The 17,053-nt window shown below is 35.2% G+C and overlaps 1 protein-coding gene across 4 annotated transcripts in view; it reads right to left on the minus strand.

The window, feature by feature from the left end:
- MAP4K5 (mitogen-activated protein kinase kinase kinase kinase 5) overlaps positions 1–17,053 on the minus strand; it is a 115,321-nt gene that overhangs the window by 1,713 nt on the left and 96,555 nt on the right. For all 4 annotated transcript variants that reach the window (XM_043471640.1, XM_043471638.1, XM_043471641.1 and 1 more), the window contains exons 28-32: positions 16,110–16,287; positions 12,991–13,059; positions 10,244–10,336; positions 7,067–7,137; positions 2,516–2,571 (exon numbers count right to left, since the gene is read on the minus strand). In XM_043471640.1, the coding sequence (XP_043327575.1) occupies positions 2,516–2,571; positions 7,067–7,137; positions 10,244–10,336; positions 12,991–13,059; positions 16,110–16,287 (467 nt within the window). The remainder of the gene's footprint in view (positions 1–2,515; positions 2,572–7,066; positions 7,138–10,243; positions 10,337–12,990; positions 13,060–16,109; positions 16,288–17,053) is intronic.

Below are 17,053 nucleotides of genomic sequence, written 5' to 3' on the forward strand. Positions count from 1 at the left end.
GTTCATGTTCACACAAGATTACAGAGATCATAGATACATAGTCAAATTGAGCTTTATGTTTTATAGCTTAAAAACAAAACTGAATAAGAATTGATGGATTTATCAATGTGAAAGTGAAAGTGCAAGTCGCTCACTTGTGTCCTACTCTCTGTGTCCCCCTATAGTGCATGGAATTCTCCAGGCCAGAATACTGGTGTGGGTAGCCTTTCCCTTCTCCAGGGGATCTTCCCAACCCAGGGATCGAACCCAGGTCTCCTGCACTGCAGCAGATCCTTTACCAAGCTAAGCCACAAGGGAAGCCCAAGAATACTGGAGTGGGTAGCCTATCCTTTCTCCAGCGGATCTTCCCGACCCAGGAATCAAACCGGAGTCTCCTGCATTCCTGGAGGATTCTTTACCAACTGAGCTATCAAAAATATTGAAAACGTTTCAGGATAGTCTCATCTTATTCTAACCAAAAACAAATTTGCTTACTCATACATGTAAACAAAAGTATAATAAAGCTTTAGAATATACATGAACAAGAAGGGGCTGGAGGAAGGGTTAAGAGAATAAAATAGAATTTTAAGAGATACCTACTCACACTGTTCTTTAAGATATCTGAAAAGAACAGTTTTAAAAACTAGGAAGTGGGGCCATCTCCCTTGTCCCTGGAATAAGGGCAGGGAAAGAGTTCAATGAAAGGACCAATAGGAAGAAAACCCAAAAACCAGTCAAGTGTCATATCATAGGTTCTAAACTGTAGGAAGATAGGTTTGAGAACAAAATAAAAAATAATATGCCCATGCAGAAAAAAAAAGTCTAGAAAGGGAAATGGGAGGGGGGAGTTGCATAATACTTGCATTTTTCTAGTGCAGGAATTTCCTACACCTAGCATATTATTACCTTTTAACTGAAAACAACAGAAAAGTAATATATACTTCAATTATGCATTATAAAAAAAGGGGGGAAATAAAATTACCCATAATTCAACTACCCATTATTAATATTCTACACTGAGTTTTCTTTCCTCCTAGACACTAACACCTGTATTTAAACAATATAGTTTAACAAATCTCTTTAAAAATTAAGACAAAGCAAAAACTTTGGTTAAGATACATATCTTAAAATCAAGGAGATGCCCAAGTAAGAAGATAACCAGAACAAGGCAATGGTCTGAGAAAAGTAGTTTTTTAGGGCAAACAGTGACAGAAAATGGAAAAACAATATAGAACAGACAAAAAAGGGAACAGATGAAAGAGAAAATTCTAGGGGAAGGAGTTGGAAGGAAACAAGTAACTATAAGAAATGCCTTCTGATGCCTATCTTCTATGAAAAGGAATTTTCTCTTACCATATTTTACTGGAGTGCCAGGATCATTGGATGATTTACAGTTCTTCTGTCAGCCCTTCCTTTCAGAGAAGCGAAGAGCCTCCCATTCTAGCGTCATTTACCAGGTGGTCCTCAAATTCCTTTTTTGCAGGACTAGTTACTAGGTTGTCATGCTCTGTGGACTTGCCTTTACTACTAAGGTAGCTGTCATTTCCCAAAAATCCTTTTTCTCCTTACAAAAGTCTCTTTAAAATTTTTATGGAGGTATAACTCCAATTCTCCCCTCTTTCCTTAAGTGTATAATATTTAAGCAATGATGTGACTAGACTTGAAGACCAGAGATTCTTGATCTTTTGCTGCAGTTAACATCTCTTGGTGGGAAAATGAGTATTTTACTCATTGTAGAGGTATACAGTATAGATTCTGAAGAACAAAAACTATAAATTTTCTTCATAAGAGGGCATAGTTTTGGAACTTATCTTTCATTTTGATCACAAAGAACACATAATTCCTTCTGCTTTAGAACGAGCTCAGAGACTGACTCAAATATCTTCTGATATATAAAGTTAAAATCACAAGGTGCACATTCTGTTGGATTTATGTAGTAACATTTAACAGAAGTTAACATGCCAGGAAGAAATGATAAAAACAAAAGACCCACAAATATATCATGCAACTAGGGACATAAATATCTATGTTAACACATTCTGTCTTGGCTGAGTATAACTATCTCTAGAATCATGATCCTCACACACTAATAAAAGCTTCCTTAACTGACTGACAAAAATATTTCCCTCTCAATAAAGATACGGGGAAATTTCTCTAAGATTCTGAGGCCTCTAAGAGTTTCATTTAACATACACAAAAATAAATGAAAACACCAAACAAAAACCAACGTGTAAATACAGAGTGGCAACCAGAGGGAAGAGGTAGGGATGGAGGGAGAGCGAAATGGGTAAAGGGGATCAACTGTATGGTGAGGGAAGGAAACGCAGCTTCTGGTGGTGAGCGCACCGAAGAGCAGAGAACTAGAGATACACAGCTGCATACATGGAACCTGTATAAATATTATAAACCAGCTTTCCTTCAAGAAAATAAATATATTGAAAAAAAAAAGTTTTGTTTGAAATACAATCAGAGGTGACAGTGCAAGTAAAAATACAATTGCTGAACTCCTTTGGTAATAAAACAACCAAACTATTACCTGTCTGATCCTAATAAGCGGAAAACTCTTGTTTCATCTGAAATCTCCTGGGTAACCTATGAGAGAAAATACCCATCAGTAGTATCTTATTCCCCATATTATTTAAATAATAATTTAAAAATCATTTAGCTAGAGCAATTATTGACCAGAATGATAGTTTTTTAGATTCAATTCTTCAAAAGGAAAAAATTTTACTAAGTTTTTCTGGACTGCTATTAGAAACAAATCAACATGTATGGGGTATGCACCAGGCACTTTACTTAGAACTCTTTATGATATGTATTATCATTCCCATACTATTAAAGACTCAGAGAACTAATGTAACTTGGGAGAGCCAAGATTTGAATATAAGTCTGCTAGGCTGCACAGCCCCTACAGTGCAGATGCTTGAGGTGGCGTCCCATGGCCCACCTGATTTCAGCAGAGCTCCGACAGACATTCCCATGCACCAGTGTCTTACGTCTGTGTACCGGTGGTATTCCTCTGCTTTGTCTTCTCCAAAACTAAAGAAAGTGCTCAGACATGCACAGTTACTATTCCAAAGTGTGGGCAGTTTATACTTCTGGGGGCAGCTCTTCACTAACAGGGCCCAGCAGTTGGTGTATAAACACACTTGCGTCCCCACCTTACAGTGAGCTGAATCTGAGGTATGTCCCACACTGTCCCTCAGTAGTCCCTATGGGATTTATTAAATGTGCTTTTGTTGGCTTTTTGCCTTTCTCCATCTTACATTCCTCACTTTATCACTTGTTTTCTGGGATCTACTCCCAAATAAATTACTTGCCACTTGGATCCTTGTTTCAGGGTCCACTTTTGGAGGAACCCAAACTATGACAATGTAATTATAAAATAAGTATTAAAAATAAAAAAATTTTATTTCATTTTTTGGGGCTGTGCTGGGTCTTTGCTGTTGTGTGGGCTTTTCTCTAGTTGTGGTGAATGGGGGGCTACTCTCTAGTTACACAGACTTCTCATTGTGGTGGCTTCTTCTGTTTTGGAGCATGGGTTCTAGGGCATGCGGGCTTCAGTAGTTGCCACATGTGGGCTCAGTAGTTGTGGCTCGCAGGCTCTAGAGCACAGGTTCAGTAGTTGTGGCACATGGGCTTAGTTGCTCCGTGGAATGTGGGATCTTTCCAGATCAGGGATTGAACCTGTGTCTCTTGCATTGGCAGGTGGATTCTTTACCACTGAGCCACCAGGCAAGCCCTGGAACTAATGAACTTGAATCAGAAAATATATCTGGTGCTATACTAGGTGGAGCTGATTTTCAGAGTATTAAGTTCAGAAATGTTCCAATCATTGTGGACTGGAGTGGCTGAATATTACATTACGATCCTTCCAGCTAGGCCCAAATTGAAGGATGAGAACAAAACGAGGAAGAAAAAGGTAAGAAAGATGATGTAACAGAAGAAGCAGAATTCACACCTGATATAGTGAAGTATTCCCATCTCTTTAAGAATTTTCCAGTTTATTGTGATCTACACAGTCAAAGGCTTTGGCATAGTCAAAAAAGCAGAAATAGATGTTTTTCTGGAACTCTCTTGCTTTTCAATGATCCAGTGGATGTTGACAATTTGACCTCTGGTTCCCCTGCCTTTTCTAAATCCAGCTTGAACATCTGGAAGTTCATGGTTCATGTATTGTTGAAGCTTGGCTTGGACAATTTTGAGCATTACTTTGCTAGCGTGTGAGATGAGTGCAATTGTGCAGTAGTTTGAGCATTCTTTGGCATTGCCTTTCTTAGGGACTGGATTGAAAACTGACCTTTTCCAGTCCTCTGGCCACTGCTGAGTTTTCCAAATTTGCTGGCACATTGAGTGCAGCACTTTCACAGCATCACCTTTTAAGGATTTGAAATAGCTCAACTGGAATTCCATCACCTCCACTAGCATTGTTCGTAGTGATGCTTCCTAAGGCCCACTTGACTTCACATTCCAGGATGTCTGGCTCGAGATGAGTGATCATAACCATCATGGCTATCTGGGTCATGAAGATCTTTTTTGTATAGTTCTTCTGTGTATTCTTGCCACCTCTTCTTAATATCATCTGCTTCTGTTAAGTCCATACCATTTCTGTCCTTTATTGAGTCCATCTTTGCATGAAATGTTCCCTTGGTATCTCTAATTTTCTTGAAGAGATCTCTAGTCTTTTGCACTGATCACTGGGGAAGGCTTTCTTTTCTCTGTATGCAGGTCAGGGAGCAACAGTTAGAATTGGACATGTAACAACAGACTGGTTCCAAATAGGAAAAGGAGTACGTCAAGGCTGTATATTGTCACCCTGCTTATTCAACTTATATGCAGAGTACATCATGAGAAACACTGGGCTGGATGAAGCACAAGCTGGAATCAAGATTGCCGGGAGAAATATCAATAACCTCAGATATGCAGATGAGACCACCCTTATGGCAGACAGTGAAGAAGAACTAAAGAGCCTCTTGATGAAAGTGAAAGAGGAGAGTGAAAAAGTTGGATTAAAGCTCAACATTCAGAAAACTAAGATCATGGCATCTGGTCCCATCACTTCATGGCAAATAGATGGAGAAACAGTGGAAACAGTGGCAGACTTTATTTTCTTGGGCTCCAAAATCACTGCAGATGGTGACTGCAGCCATGAAATAAAAAGACACTTACTCCTTGGAAGAAAAGTTATGACCACCCTAGACAGCATATTAAAAAGCAGAGACATTACTCTGCCAACAAAGGTCCATCTAGTCAAGGCTATGGTTTTTCCAGTAGTCATGTATGGATGTGAGAGTTAGACTGTAAAGAAAGCTGAGCGGCGAAGAATTGATGCTTTTGAACTGTGGTGTTGGAGAAGACTCGAGAGTCCCTTGGACTGCAAGGAGATCCAACCAGTCCATTCTAAAGGAAATCAGTCCTGAATGTTTATTGGAAGGACTGATGCTGAAGCTGAAACTCCAATACTTAGGCCACCTGATGTGAAGAACTGACTCACTGGAAAAGACCCTGATGCTGGGAAAGATTGAAGGCGGGAGGAGAACGGGACGACAGAGGATGAGATGGTTGGATGACATCACTAACTCAATGGTTTGGGTAGGCTCTGGGAGTTGTTGATGGACAGGGAGGCCTGGCGTGCTGCAGTCCATGGGGTCGTAACGAGTCGGACACGACTGAGCAACTGAACTGAACTGATAGTGAAGTATATTCTACAGATTTCTAACCACAGGACTGACACAATGAAAACAGCACTTAAGGACAATCAATCTTATGGCAGTAAATAGGACTGTAGGCTTCATTAAATGCAGGGGTTTGGTGACATTTAGTGACACAGGTCAGTAACTAGATAAACTGAAGACAGCTGATTTATATCATTTTTACTTGGAAGCATTCTAATTCTGCATTCATGTAAGAGGTGGAAATAGTTGTAAGTCCATAAATGTGTGAGACCTTGGTGTAAAAGAACTACATAGGTACTCACACAAATGGGAAACCTCTTTGCTAGAATTAATCTCTCAAGGTGGGAGCCTAATAAGTCCCATCTCCTACATGAAATGTATCCTGACGATCTCAGTAGAAGTGATTTTTGGAAACCCTTCACCATCTACGTGGCTTCCCTGGTGGCTCAGATGGTAAAGCATCTGCCTGCAGGGTGGGAGACCTGGGTTTGATCCGCTGGAGAAGGAAATGGCAATGCACTCTAATACCCTCGCCTGGAAAATCCCACGGACAGAGGATCCTGGTAGGCTACAGTCCATGGGGTCGCAGACTCGGACACGACTGAGTGACATCACTCACTCACCATCTAGGCTCTGCCACTGAACTAGCTCTGTAACTCTCATTAAGTTACTTAACTTCTCTCTGCCTGTAAAATGGGGAATATGAACAGTATCTAACCTTATTCTGCCATGCCTTCCTCCAGGGGATCTTTCCAACACAGGGATAGAACCCAGGTCTCCCACATTACAGGTGGATTCTTTACTATCTGAGCCACCAGGGAAGCCCAATCTTACTTTGAATCGTACTTAAAAATCCTACTATCCTACTTGCCTTCAATAAACTAATATTTGTAAAGTGCCTGGAACATAGATATCACAAGGGTTTGACATTATTCATAATTATATTATGTCTTCAATGCTCTAATAATAACAGCATCCTAAATGTATTTGGTAAGCAATAAATATTTAGTAAGTGAGCTAATTTTCTTAGATTTTCCTTAGTCCTGTAATTCAATACATATTAACTTAGAATTCTAAATATAATATCAAAAAAGAAGCTCTACATTTATAAACTATGGAGAAGGCTTATTACCTTTAGAAAAGTTTAGTAAGCTTAGCGACCATATTTATAAATTACAAATAAGAGGACTGAAATTGTGTAAACTCGTGTTTGACTATTCCTTTGGCCACTGAAAATATAATAAATACAAAACTGGACATTTTTTGAAGGGAAGATACTAGCAATTTTGTTCTATTGGCACTAAAGGCACTAAACATAGCAATGTGGGTTCAGGGAGAAAATGCATAAAATGAATATTTCAACATTTAAAATCTTTAGTGAGAATCACTGGAGATAATTTGAGAAATCTTACCTCATCCGATTTGAAGCTTTTACCCTGCATTCCATGTTTCCAGAAAGCCAATACACTGTCTTGAAGGCATACTAAAAAGGATAAGGGAGAACAGGACTAAAACAAGGCACAGAGTACTGCATTATACATTTTCCTTGACTGTTTTTAATCAGATAATGTAAGGTTACTTGGTGCTTGGTGCAAAATTCCACTGTCTAGACCATTAGTTCCCAACATTTTTGTGGCTAAGACATGCCAAAGCTCAAATAATGTATTGAGGCAGTGTCACAGAAGTTGTCTTAAGATATATTATAACAGGCATTTATTTAAAAATGGGCTAACTTCTAATGAGTGGATATCAGCACATTAATTTTTCTTTCATATACTATCTTTTGTCTTATAAGGGTAAACAAAAAAATAAGAACATATAATTGCTTTTTTTGGATAAAAGACTGATTATTTAAATACTATCATATATTTAGAAGTAGCTATTAAGGAAGCATCTTTTATTTATGCTCACATTTTCCCTAATACAAAACTAATTTTCAAAAATAAACCTGTCTCAAAATCTAACCGCACATTGAGTATTTTTGATCTGTGAACCAATTCTTATTGGAGGGGCTAGGCGCTCTCAGCTACAATACTCCCCACTCTTGCCCCTGCCCCATCAGGCCTCTGGAGCCCCCTGGAACATTGCCCTGGGCTTGTAGGACTTGCTGCCCACAAGGGTATTCACAGAGCTGAGCCAAGCTTGCTCACCTTCTTGATGGCTTTGGATTCAGGAATGACCCACTTTAGCAGGGCCCAAAGTGTGGCCACCCCATGACACGCTATGTCCCCTCCTGCTCCTCATCCGTCTCCCACGACTCCCTGAGGTGGCTGAAGGCTGGACGGAAGCCTGTTCTCCCCGTGCTTGTCCATTGCTGTGTCTTGCCTGGCGCCAAGCACAGTCTGGACCCACTGAGGCACCCATATGGGGTCACTTGTGGTTTACAAACAGAGTGGCAGGGATCCCAATTTGGGGGTGGGGGGCAGCAGGGCCTCTGGTCATTTCCTGGCCAGAGGCTGGAGTGAGTGAGGGAGTAAGAATGAGGAAAAGAACCAAGCTAATGGTTGAAGAGTTAGCCATATGCCCTGTACCAGGCAAGGTGATGAGAGAAAGTGATTGAAATTTATCACACCTCTTACTGAATACTGACTCCGTAGAAAGTTAATGTAAGAATATTCTGGAGACATAATTTAGCTCAATAAACATAATTTTACAGTGACAAATCATACAAATTTCACTAACCATGAAATGAAAAAACAGGTACTGATTTTATTTTTAAAAGGTGACTTAAAGGGACTCTTTTTCCCCAGGAGGATCCTTGAAATTATTCCAAGATTCATTGGAAAGAAGAGATTGTAGCCTAGGAGGAACAAACTTTTGTATAACAACTAAAATTTCCTAAAACATTTGGCACATATGAGAAAGTTGAGGTACAAGTGTGTTTCAGTTTAAATTAAGAGAATCTAAAGATCTGTATGTTGGAATCTCTATTGAAAATACTAAATCTTAGGAACTAGTATGCAATATCCAGAATACAAAGGCGTAAAAGAAGAAACTATTTCCAAAATTCCTTTTGTCATAGCATCTACAGAAAGTTTAGGTTTTCCACTTAAGAAAATTAAAATTTCCAATCATAAGCAAATTATTTATATGTGAGATGTTTACCCAGAGGGATAAATACACTTTGAGATAGGGTAAAACTGCATTTGAGAAAACATTAAAATATTAAAAATAAACAGAAAATTTTCTAAATAGTGAGAAACATGTTTTAAAAAGTTATATATACTTAACCTCAAAATACACATTTTTTATGGCCTAAATAAAAATCAATTTTGATTAACTGTTTTTGACTTATGGTAGAACCATATTATAAAGTATTCAAAATGTTCCCACCTACAGTATTTTTTCATAAGTCCTATTATCCCTGAGGAAAATACTTACTGACATTAATCAGTGAGAATGCAAAAATAATAAAGTATAATTTTTTTATTATAAAATCAATGATATTACAGAGTTAAACACTCATTGACAAGAAAGTAAATTCAAATGGCATAGTAGTATTTTCCAGATTCTGTTGGAAACTAATTATATTTAAATAGTTTATATTTAAATAAATATATAAATAACAAAATAATAAATAATAAAATAAATAAGTAAAATAAAATAATAATATATAAAATAATAAAATAATACATAATATTATATATATATAATATATAATAAATATAACATAGTATATAATAAATAGTAAAATATAAAATAAAATATATAATATACCATATATATAATATATTGTATATAATAATTTTATATATTTTATATAATATGTATATAATTATCATATATATATGATATATATATAAATATCATATCATATAAATATCATATATAATTATATGATATATATAATTTTATATATAAAATTATATTATAATTAAAATATAATATAATAAAAATATAAAATATAATATAAAATATATTATATATAATAAAATATAATATAAAATATAAATATAATAAATAATAAAAATAAAATAACTAAAATAAAAATTAAAATAAAATAAAAAATAATAAAATAAATAAATATATAATAGTTTATATAAATAAATATAAATAGTTTATATTTAAATAAATAAAAAGCTATTTATATTTAAATAGACCTAAAAGCAAAACCATCAACACACACCAACCAGAATCTTACAAGGCAAAGAATTCTAACACTGTTAATCACATCACACAAATACCTTCATGATTTGGAAAGAACTGGAAGAAGTATAATTTACTTGATGCAGCAAAAGGAACAATATACTGAAATTTAAGGAATTATTTCATGTCTTAAATATTCAAGAAACAACAATAAAAGATTATTATGGTCCACATCTGCACTGTCTAATATGATAGGAACAAGCCACATGTGGCTATTTACATCAAATTTTAGATTAATTAAAATTAAAAAAATTAAAATGTAGCACCAGCCATGCTTTAAATACTTAACAAGTATGGTTAATGACTACTGTATTTACGAACACAGAGAACATTTCTCTACCAAATCAATTTCTATGAGACAGTGCTGGTCTAGGTAACCCCTAAGAACAAAAGGATAAAAAAATCAAGCTGTCTAAATGCATTATTTTAAAAAGGAGACTTACCTACAGATTCAATGCGAAAATCAAAACTTAGCTCAGAGGCCAGTTTCTTACTTGATTTTAGTTTTCCTTGTAGATTTACAATTTTTACAAATTCTTAGAAAAGAAAAAACAAGTCAAGACTGGAAATACAAATTTGTTAAAATAAATGTAACTTGATAAATGGATTTTACATGGATATACATGAGCTTTTACCTTTACCTTACCTTTAATAAAGTTAAATTATTTCTCTTGATTCAAGCACGCTCAGTGAAAAACTGTCATTGATATGTTCTATACAAGTAAGGCCTCCTTTGTAAATGGCAGTTCCATTACTATTTCTTTTTTTTAAGTTATTGAACACTTACATTCTGATTTTTTTAAAGTGCAGTGTTTCTTTAATAGTGGTTACCTTGGTGCCTAAATATTCAGCAATATGAGCTGATTTTTCCCCCTTACAAATTACATAACATATAAGTAATACAGTAGTAATTCTTAACTTTAGTATGTGACTAACATTCTACAGAAGTACAAGGGATGAAAAGATGGTACTTTCAAGAGTCAATTTCTTTATAAGTAAACTGTGGGATACACAGTATATGTAAATAATTCTATTTCCCTTTTGCCCATTTGTTTCTTAATTTAACCATCTCTGACTTGGAAGCTATTTTCTCTCTGCGGTACTTCCTCATTTGTCTATCATGATTTGTGATTATAGGCCTATCTCTATTGCGGCTTGGTAAAACTGCTTTATGCTGTATAGTTGACAAATAACTTTTTCTGCTCCTTTAAGAGAAAAAAAAAAACAACTGAAGAAAGTCAACGTTCCATTTACCATGAATAGCTGGGAAATGGAAGGCTTAGTTAATCAAAGGTTTAAAATTTTTTTTGACAAAATACATAAATGAACAAAATGAAAACTAAGTACGATTTATTATCCTTGGATGGCTCAGAAGGTATTTAGGGGTTTAATGTTAAAGGTTAAGCATTATTACAATTAAATTTTGATCATCTTTTTATTTGATTAATCAGTACTGAGCTTTCTACTTGTTTTGAGTAAAAAAGAATTCACCGAATTCACTTAAAAGTAACCAAAAAAACACTCCAATCTCATCTGTATTCAAAGAATCAAAAGTACTTAAGGGATAATGGGCAAAGGAAACATCGTGGGATTTGGTTTACTTATCTATAATATCAGATGATCTTTATGAGTCTATAAGGCAAATCCACAAGGGAATGCTTTAGAGAAGAGAAATTAAGACAAAAATATGGCAAATTCAGTAGTGGAACAATTAAAAAAATAACCCTAAATATCAAAAGGAAGCTGTAATACTTTTCAAATACTGGAATGAATCAAACTACAGAGAATATTGCCAAGTTTCAAATATAATTCCAAGTCTGGGCGAATTTCATTTGCAGGATTCATTGCATTCAAGTAAAGTAGGTTTTAGGAATTAGAGTGCTTTATTTGAAAAACTGAAAAAACTTGTTAAAGCTTTTCTGCTTCTCCACTGCATATGTAGCACAATATACATCTATCAATAACATCTCTTCCTACATTAAAAGAATTATAAGTACAGGTAAAGATCTCAAATCTATTTGTACATTAGAATATTACACTGACAGGATTATAAAAGTTTATGTTATATAAGTGATCATATTAGTATAATCTTCTATTTTTTCATTAATTACAATGATTTATGAAAAATCTCTCAGAATAGTTTATACAGAATTTTACCCCAAGATTATGACAAACTGTTCTAATATCGTTGTCCCTTGGTATCCACGGGGGATTGGTTCCTGTACCCCTCAAGGAAATCAAAATCCACAGGTGCTCAAGTCCCTTATATAAAATGGCCTAGTGTTTGCATATAACCTATACATATCTCTCCAAAGAGTTTAATATTTTAGAATATTTTTTACTGAAATTTATCTGATTTACAATATTGTGTAAGTTTCAGGTGTATAGCACACCGATTCAGTTATATGGACGTGTATATGTGTGCTCAGTCACTTCAGTCATGTCCAGCTCTTTGTGACCCTATGAACTGCAGCCCACCAGGCTCCTCTGCCCATGGGGTTTTCAAGGCAAGAATACTGGAGTGGGTTGCCATGCCCTCCTCCAGGGGATCTTCCTGACCCAGGGATCGAACCGGCATCTCCTGCCTCTCCTTCATTGCAGGCAGATTCTTTACCACTGAGCCATGGGGGAAGCCCACATATGTGTGTGGGGGTATACATATATATATATGTATTTTCAGATTCTTTTCCCTTATAGGTTATACATAATATTGAGTATAGTTCCCTGTGCTATGCAGTAGGTCCTAGATTACTTACAATACATTAACACAATACAAAAGCTGTGTAAATAGCTGTGAGGCACTCAGCAAATTCAGGTTTGTTTTTTTGAGCTTTCCGGAATTTTTTTTCTGAATTACTTTCAATCCATGGTTGATAAAAGGATGTGGAACCCATGGTTACAGAGGGTCGACTGTACAATGTTTCCAAGTCGGCCAAACAAAATAAAGAAAAAGGTCACAGAGGACAGTATTGACAAACAGATCAACTAATTACCATATATTTATAATTTACATTTTTCATCAATAAAACATGGCTACTTAAGGCGGAAAAGTCAAAATCTACTGATTCTACTAGAATCTAGTTCATGAAAAGGTATGTTATATCAAGTAGTATACTTAGAATAAACTTTTTTTTTTTTTCCAGCAGTGCCCCCATCTCCAGAGTAGAATAAACTTTAAAATAGTACTTACTGTCCAAACACACTAAAACAGTATCTCTCTCCAACTGTGTTACGTGAATGGAATCTAACTGTTGGTTGCCTTGGGGGAAAAGAAGAAAGGTTATAGTTATATAATATGCTTTAAAAATTAGAACTTAGAAAAGAAACACAAATTCTGATTTTTTTTCTATGATTTTAAACTAGCCTTTGAAGTTTAACATGAAAATTATATTTTGCAATTATCTTCTCAAAAAACGTATTTAAGTCAATTTAAAAAACAAAGTCTTAAGCAAGGCTAACTGAGAAAGGATCAATATTATATTTAATTAATACCTTGGCTACTTCCAGAAAGGTGTATTACAAAAATAAAATGAAGCAAATGGTAAATACGGGGAAGGAAGTAAGATGCATGTTATACAGTGACTAGATTTTGCTCTGCATTTTATAGTAGCCAATGAGAAGATGAAAACAAGATCAATCAGGTGGGTCACAGTGTCTCTGAGACAAAAAAAAAAAATGCCAGTAATTCAGAAAAAGCAAAAGTATTAATGAAACTATGATCAGAGAGCAATTTTTGTGGTTATTGGGGTGTGAGTGTAGGTTGGAGTTCCTTTATTAACAGAACACCAGTTGACATAATAAACAATACTGTCAACAGTATCTTTGCAGGAAGCAACTTTCATTACTTTACTGATAAACATCTGCTAATATACGTGATGACATTTTTGCAAAACATTTTTGGTAGAACTATTTTAGCCACTCAGATTGTGTGAACGGTCTAGGTGAAACTATGCAAAGATTTTAGATTATTTAGAGCATTCATTCTTAACTACATCTTTTGGGAAAACCCATAGATCCTCTCCCTTAAAAACTGCCCATCTGAGCATAAACACAAAATCTCACACATTATTTTGGGGTATTTGTGGACCTTCAAAAATCCATACATAGTGAAGAATCCAGATGTACAGAATTGGCAAAGTGTTGTTTCTCATGAAATATTAAAAAAAAATAGCTTTTCTCAATAAATTTATGTTCACACATTTATTCAACATACAGTTATTATGTGGTGATGGTAATTACTAAGCACCATTCTTGGAGAAAAGGATACTGCAACAATTAATCAAAATAAGACTAAGAGAGTCTTGGAGTAGGAGTTCATTTTAATTGTTAAAACTGTTGTCAAGTCAAGGTATGGTCTCAGTAATCAACATAGCTGGAAATAGATTAGCAATCATTTGTGAAAATGGAGAAACCTAATAAGGACAATCTCTGCTTTAGGGTGATTTGAATATATACTCTCAGAATTCTAGCTCTCCTCGGGAAGTAATTGTGGGTCTGCTGTAATTTTAGCCTAGACTGTGTTATAAGTGTATAGAACAGTATGCCTCTGGCATTAAAAAGCAAACAACAGGGATTTCCCCAGTGGTCCAGTGGTTAAGACTCTGTGCTTCCACTGCAAAGGGCTTAGGTTCGATCCCTGGTCAGGGAACTAAGATCCCACATGCCACATGGTTCTGTCAAAAAATAAAATATATAAAATAAAAGACACTAACAATTATTAAAAAAAAAAAAAAAAGCAAACAACAACCCTTCACCCCTGCAAATGCACAAAAGGACTCATTGAATGCCCAGCCTTAAACAATTTAACCTCCTAACACAACATACAAAAGAAAGTGGTTTGCAACACTTACATTAAATAGTCATACGAAATAACTTTCTCTACACTATTATTATATATGAACAACTTATAAACAAGTTGGGGCTGCCTGCCAAACATGATCTTGGTTTTAAAATGAACGGACCTATAACCCTTCTTTTTAGCAGTAAGTATCTAATAGGTACACATTTCTATTTGGCTTGCTTATATTTCATGATAATAAAACAAGGCCATTTGCACCTTCCTGTTAGCTATACCATGAGGGTATGCATCTAACTCAACCAAAAGCATTAACAAATTAGAAAGAAAAATGAGTGCCGGTGGTGGGGGGTGGGGAGGATTGGGGGAGGGTAAAGAATATATTCCTATTTTATTCTACTGGAAATTATGACTGGGTGCACAAAGACAGTGATAATAGTCCAAGGCACGCTGGAACTGGCTTGTACTGGACTGATAAATTTTCAGAAATTTTGCAAGTCAGATGACATTAAGTTTGTATTTTGAAACTGGCTGTGGTGAGAACATTTATACCACAGAAACAGGCAACTGCTATAAACGAGGCTTCTCTGCACCCCAAGAGTCTGTTGTTAAACATTTACTAGGACACTAATAGGTCATACTGATTCTTATTCTGAAAGTGACATTAGTGCAGTTCTACCTTAACTTCAATAGCTGGGATGTATAAAGAGTTCTTATAATTTAGCCTAAAGATGATCAAAAGCCAAAGATACTTAATAAAAACTTATGATAACTTATAATAGACTTCTTCTCAAGGTGATAAAAAGGGGTCAGTAATGAAATAGCTGTAACTAAAGCTTGCTTGACTTCATATGTAGAAACGGCTTGTAAACCTGGGGTGACAATACACTGTACAACAAAAACAGTAAACGGGCAAAATGAAGACCTTCATTTTACTAATTTTTAATAAATTCTTGACTGATTTGTTCCAATTTTAAAGTTTGAAAATAAATTTCCCAATCTTTTCAGAGCTTTCACTGAGACACGTTTGATAAAATTCCAGGCTAACAAACCATTCTCAGAAAATGCAAGAGATATTATATTCCCTGTAACTTTAAATGGTAATGCTTGGAGGCCACACATGCGAAGCTTCTATTTAAGTCAGAAAAGTACTAGACTCAATGATTTTAGCAAGTGTAGGGGGAAAAACTGATTAAAAAAAAAGTAAATTTCTTTGCTTGAGAAGTTGATAAAATCTGAAAACTATCTTAGAAAACTTATTTATTTAGTAAGTCCAAATATTAACTGACAACAACTAAGACTTTTAAATGCTGGGACACATTAAAATTTTTCTTGGTAACAACACTTTGTATGTATCAAATTGCCTCTGGCGAACAGAGATCATAAACTATATGTACATGATCCTCTGCGCTTACTTGGGAAACTCTATTAGAAAGCCCATGCAGGTTGAACCTGTTCTGCTTCTTCTATAGACAAAAGCATTAATACTTTAACATAAAGTAAAAAACACTTACCAGCACCAATTTCTGTAAACCATGAGGATGCAGAGTTCAAGTTGATTGTCTCAAACTGAACTACCTGATTTAATTCGGTGCCTTTGCTAATAGCTACACAGACCATAGGATATTCCTGTTCTGGTATTACCAGCATTTCAAAAACATTCAAAGGACTTGGCAAAGGAAAATCAAAGTGCTGCAAGAAAAAAGGAGCATAATTTAGAAACAATCTCTTCATTCATTCTGTTGCTGAATAAATTCAACAGAAAGTCTTTCATTTTCTTGATTGATCTGATTCTAAGAAATGACTCCCTCTTACTGGCACAAAAACAGACATACAGATCAATGGAACAGAATAGAGAGCCTAGAAATAAATCCACAGACCTATGGTCAACTAATGTACGACAAAGCAGCATTATGAAAGTGGGACAGCCTCATGTAAATCGATGAGGTTAGAACACTCCCCCTTACCATATACAAAAATAAACTCAAAATAGCTTAAAGACTCACAAAAATTGTAGCAATATTTTCTTAGATCAGTCTCCTAAATAAATAAATAAATAAAAATAAACAAATAGGACCTATTCAAACTTAAAAGCTTTTGCATAGCAAAGGAAACCATAAATAAAACAAAAAAAGAAAATGTACAGAATGGGAGAAAGTATTTGTAAATGATATGAACAACGGCTTAATTTCCAAAGTACACATACAGTTCATATAACTCAATATCAAAAAAACAAAAAACCCAATCAAAAATGGGCAGAAGACCTAAATAGACATTTTCCCAAAGAAAACATACAGATGGCTACTAGGCGCATGAAAAGATGCTCAACACTGCTAATTATTAGAGAAATACATATCAAAACTACAATGAGGTACCACCTCACACCAATCGTTAATGGCCACTATTAAAAAGTCTAGAAATAATAAATGCTGGGGAGGGTTTGGAGGAAAGAGAACAC

Source organism: Cervus canadensis, chromosome 6, assembly GCF_019320065.1.
Source record: "Cervus canadensis isolate Bull #8, Minnesota chromosome 6, ASM1932006v1, whole genome shotgun sequence".
NCBI classification, from domain to species: Eukaryota; Metazoa; Chordata; class Mammalia; order Artiodactyla; family Cervidae; genus Cervus; species Cervus canadensis.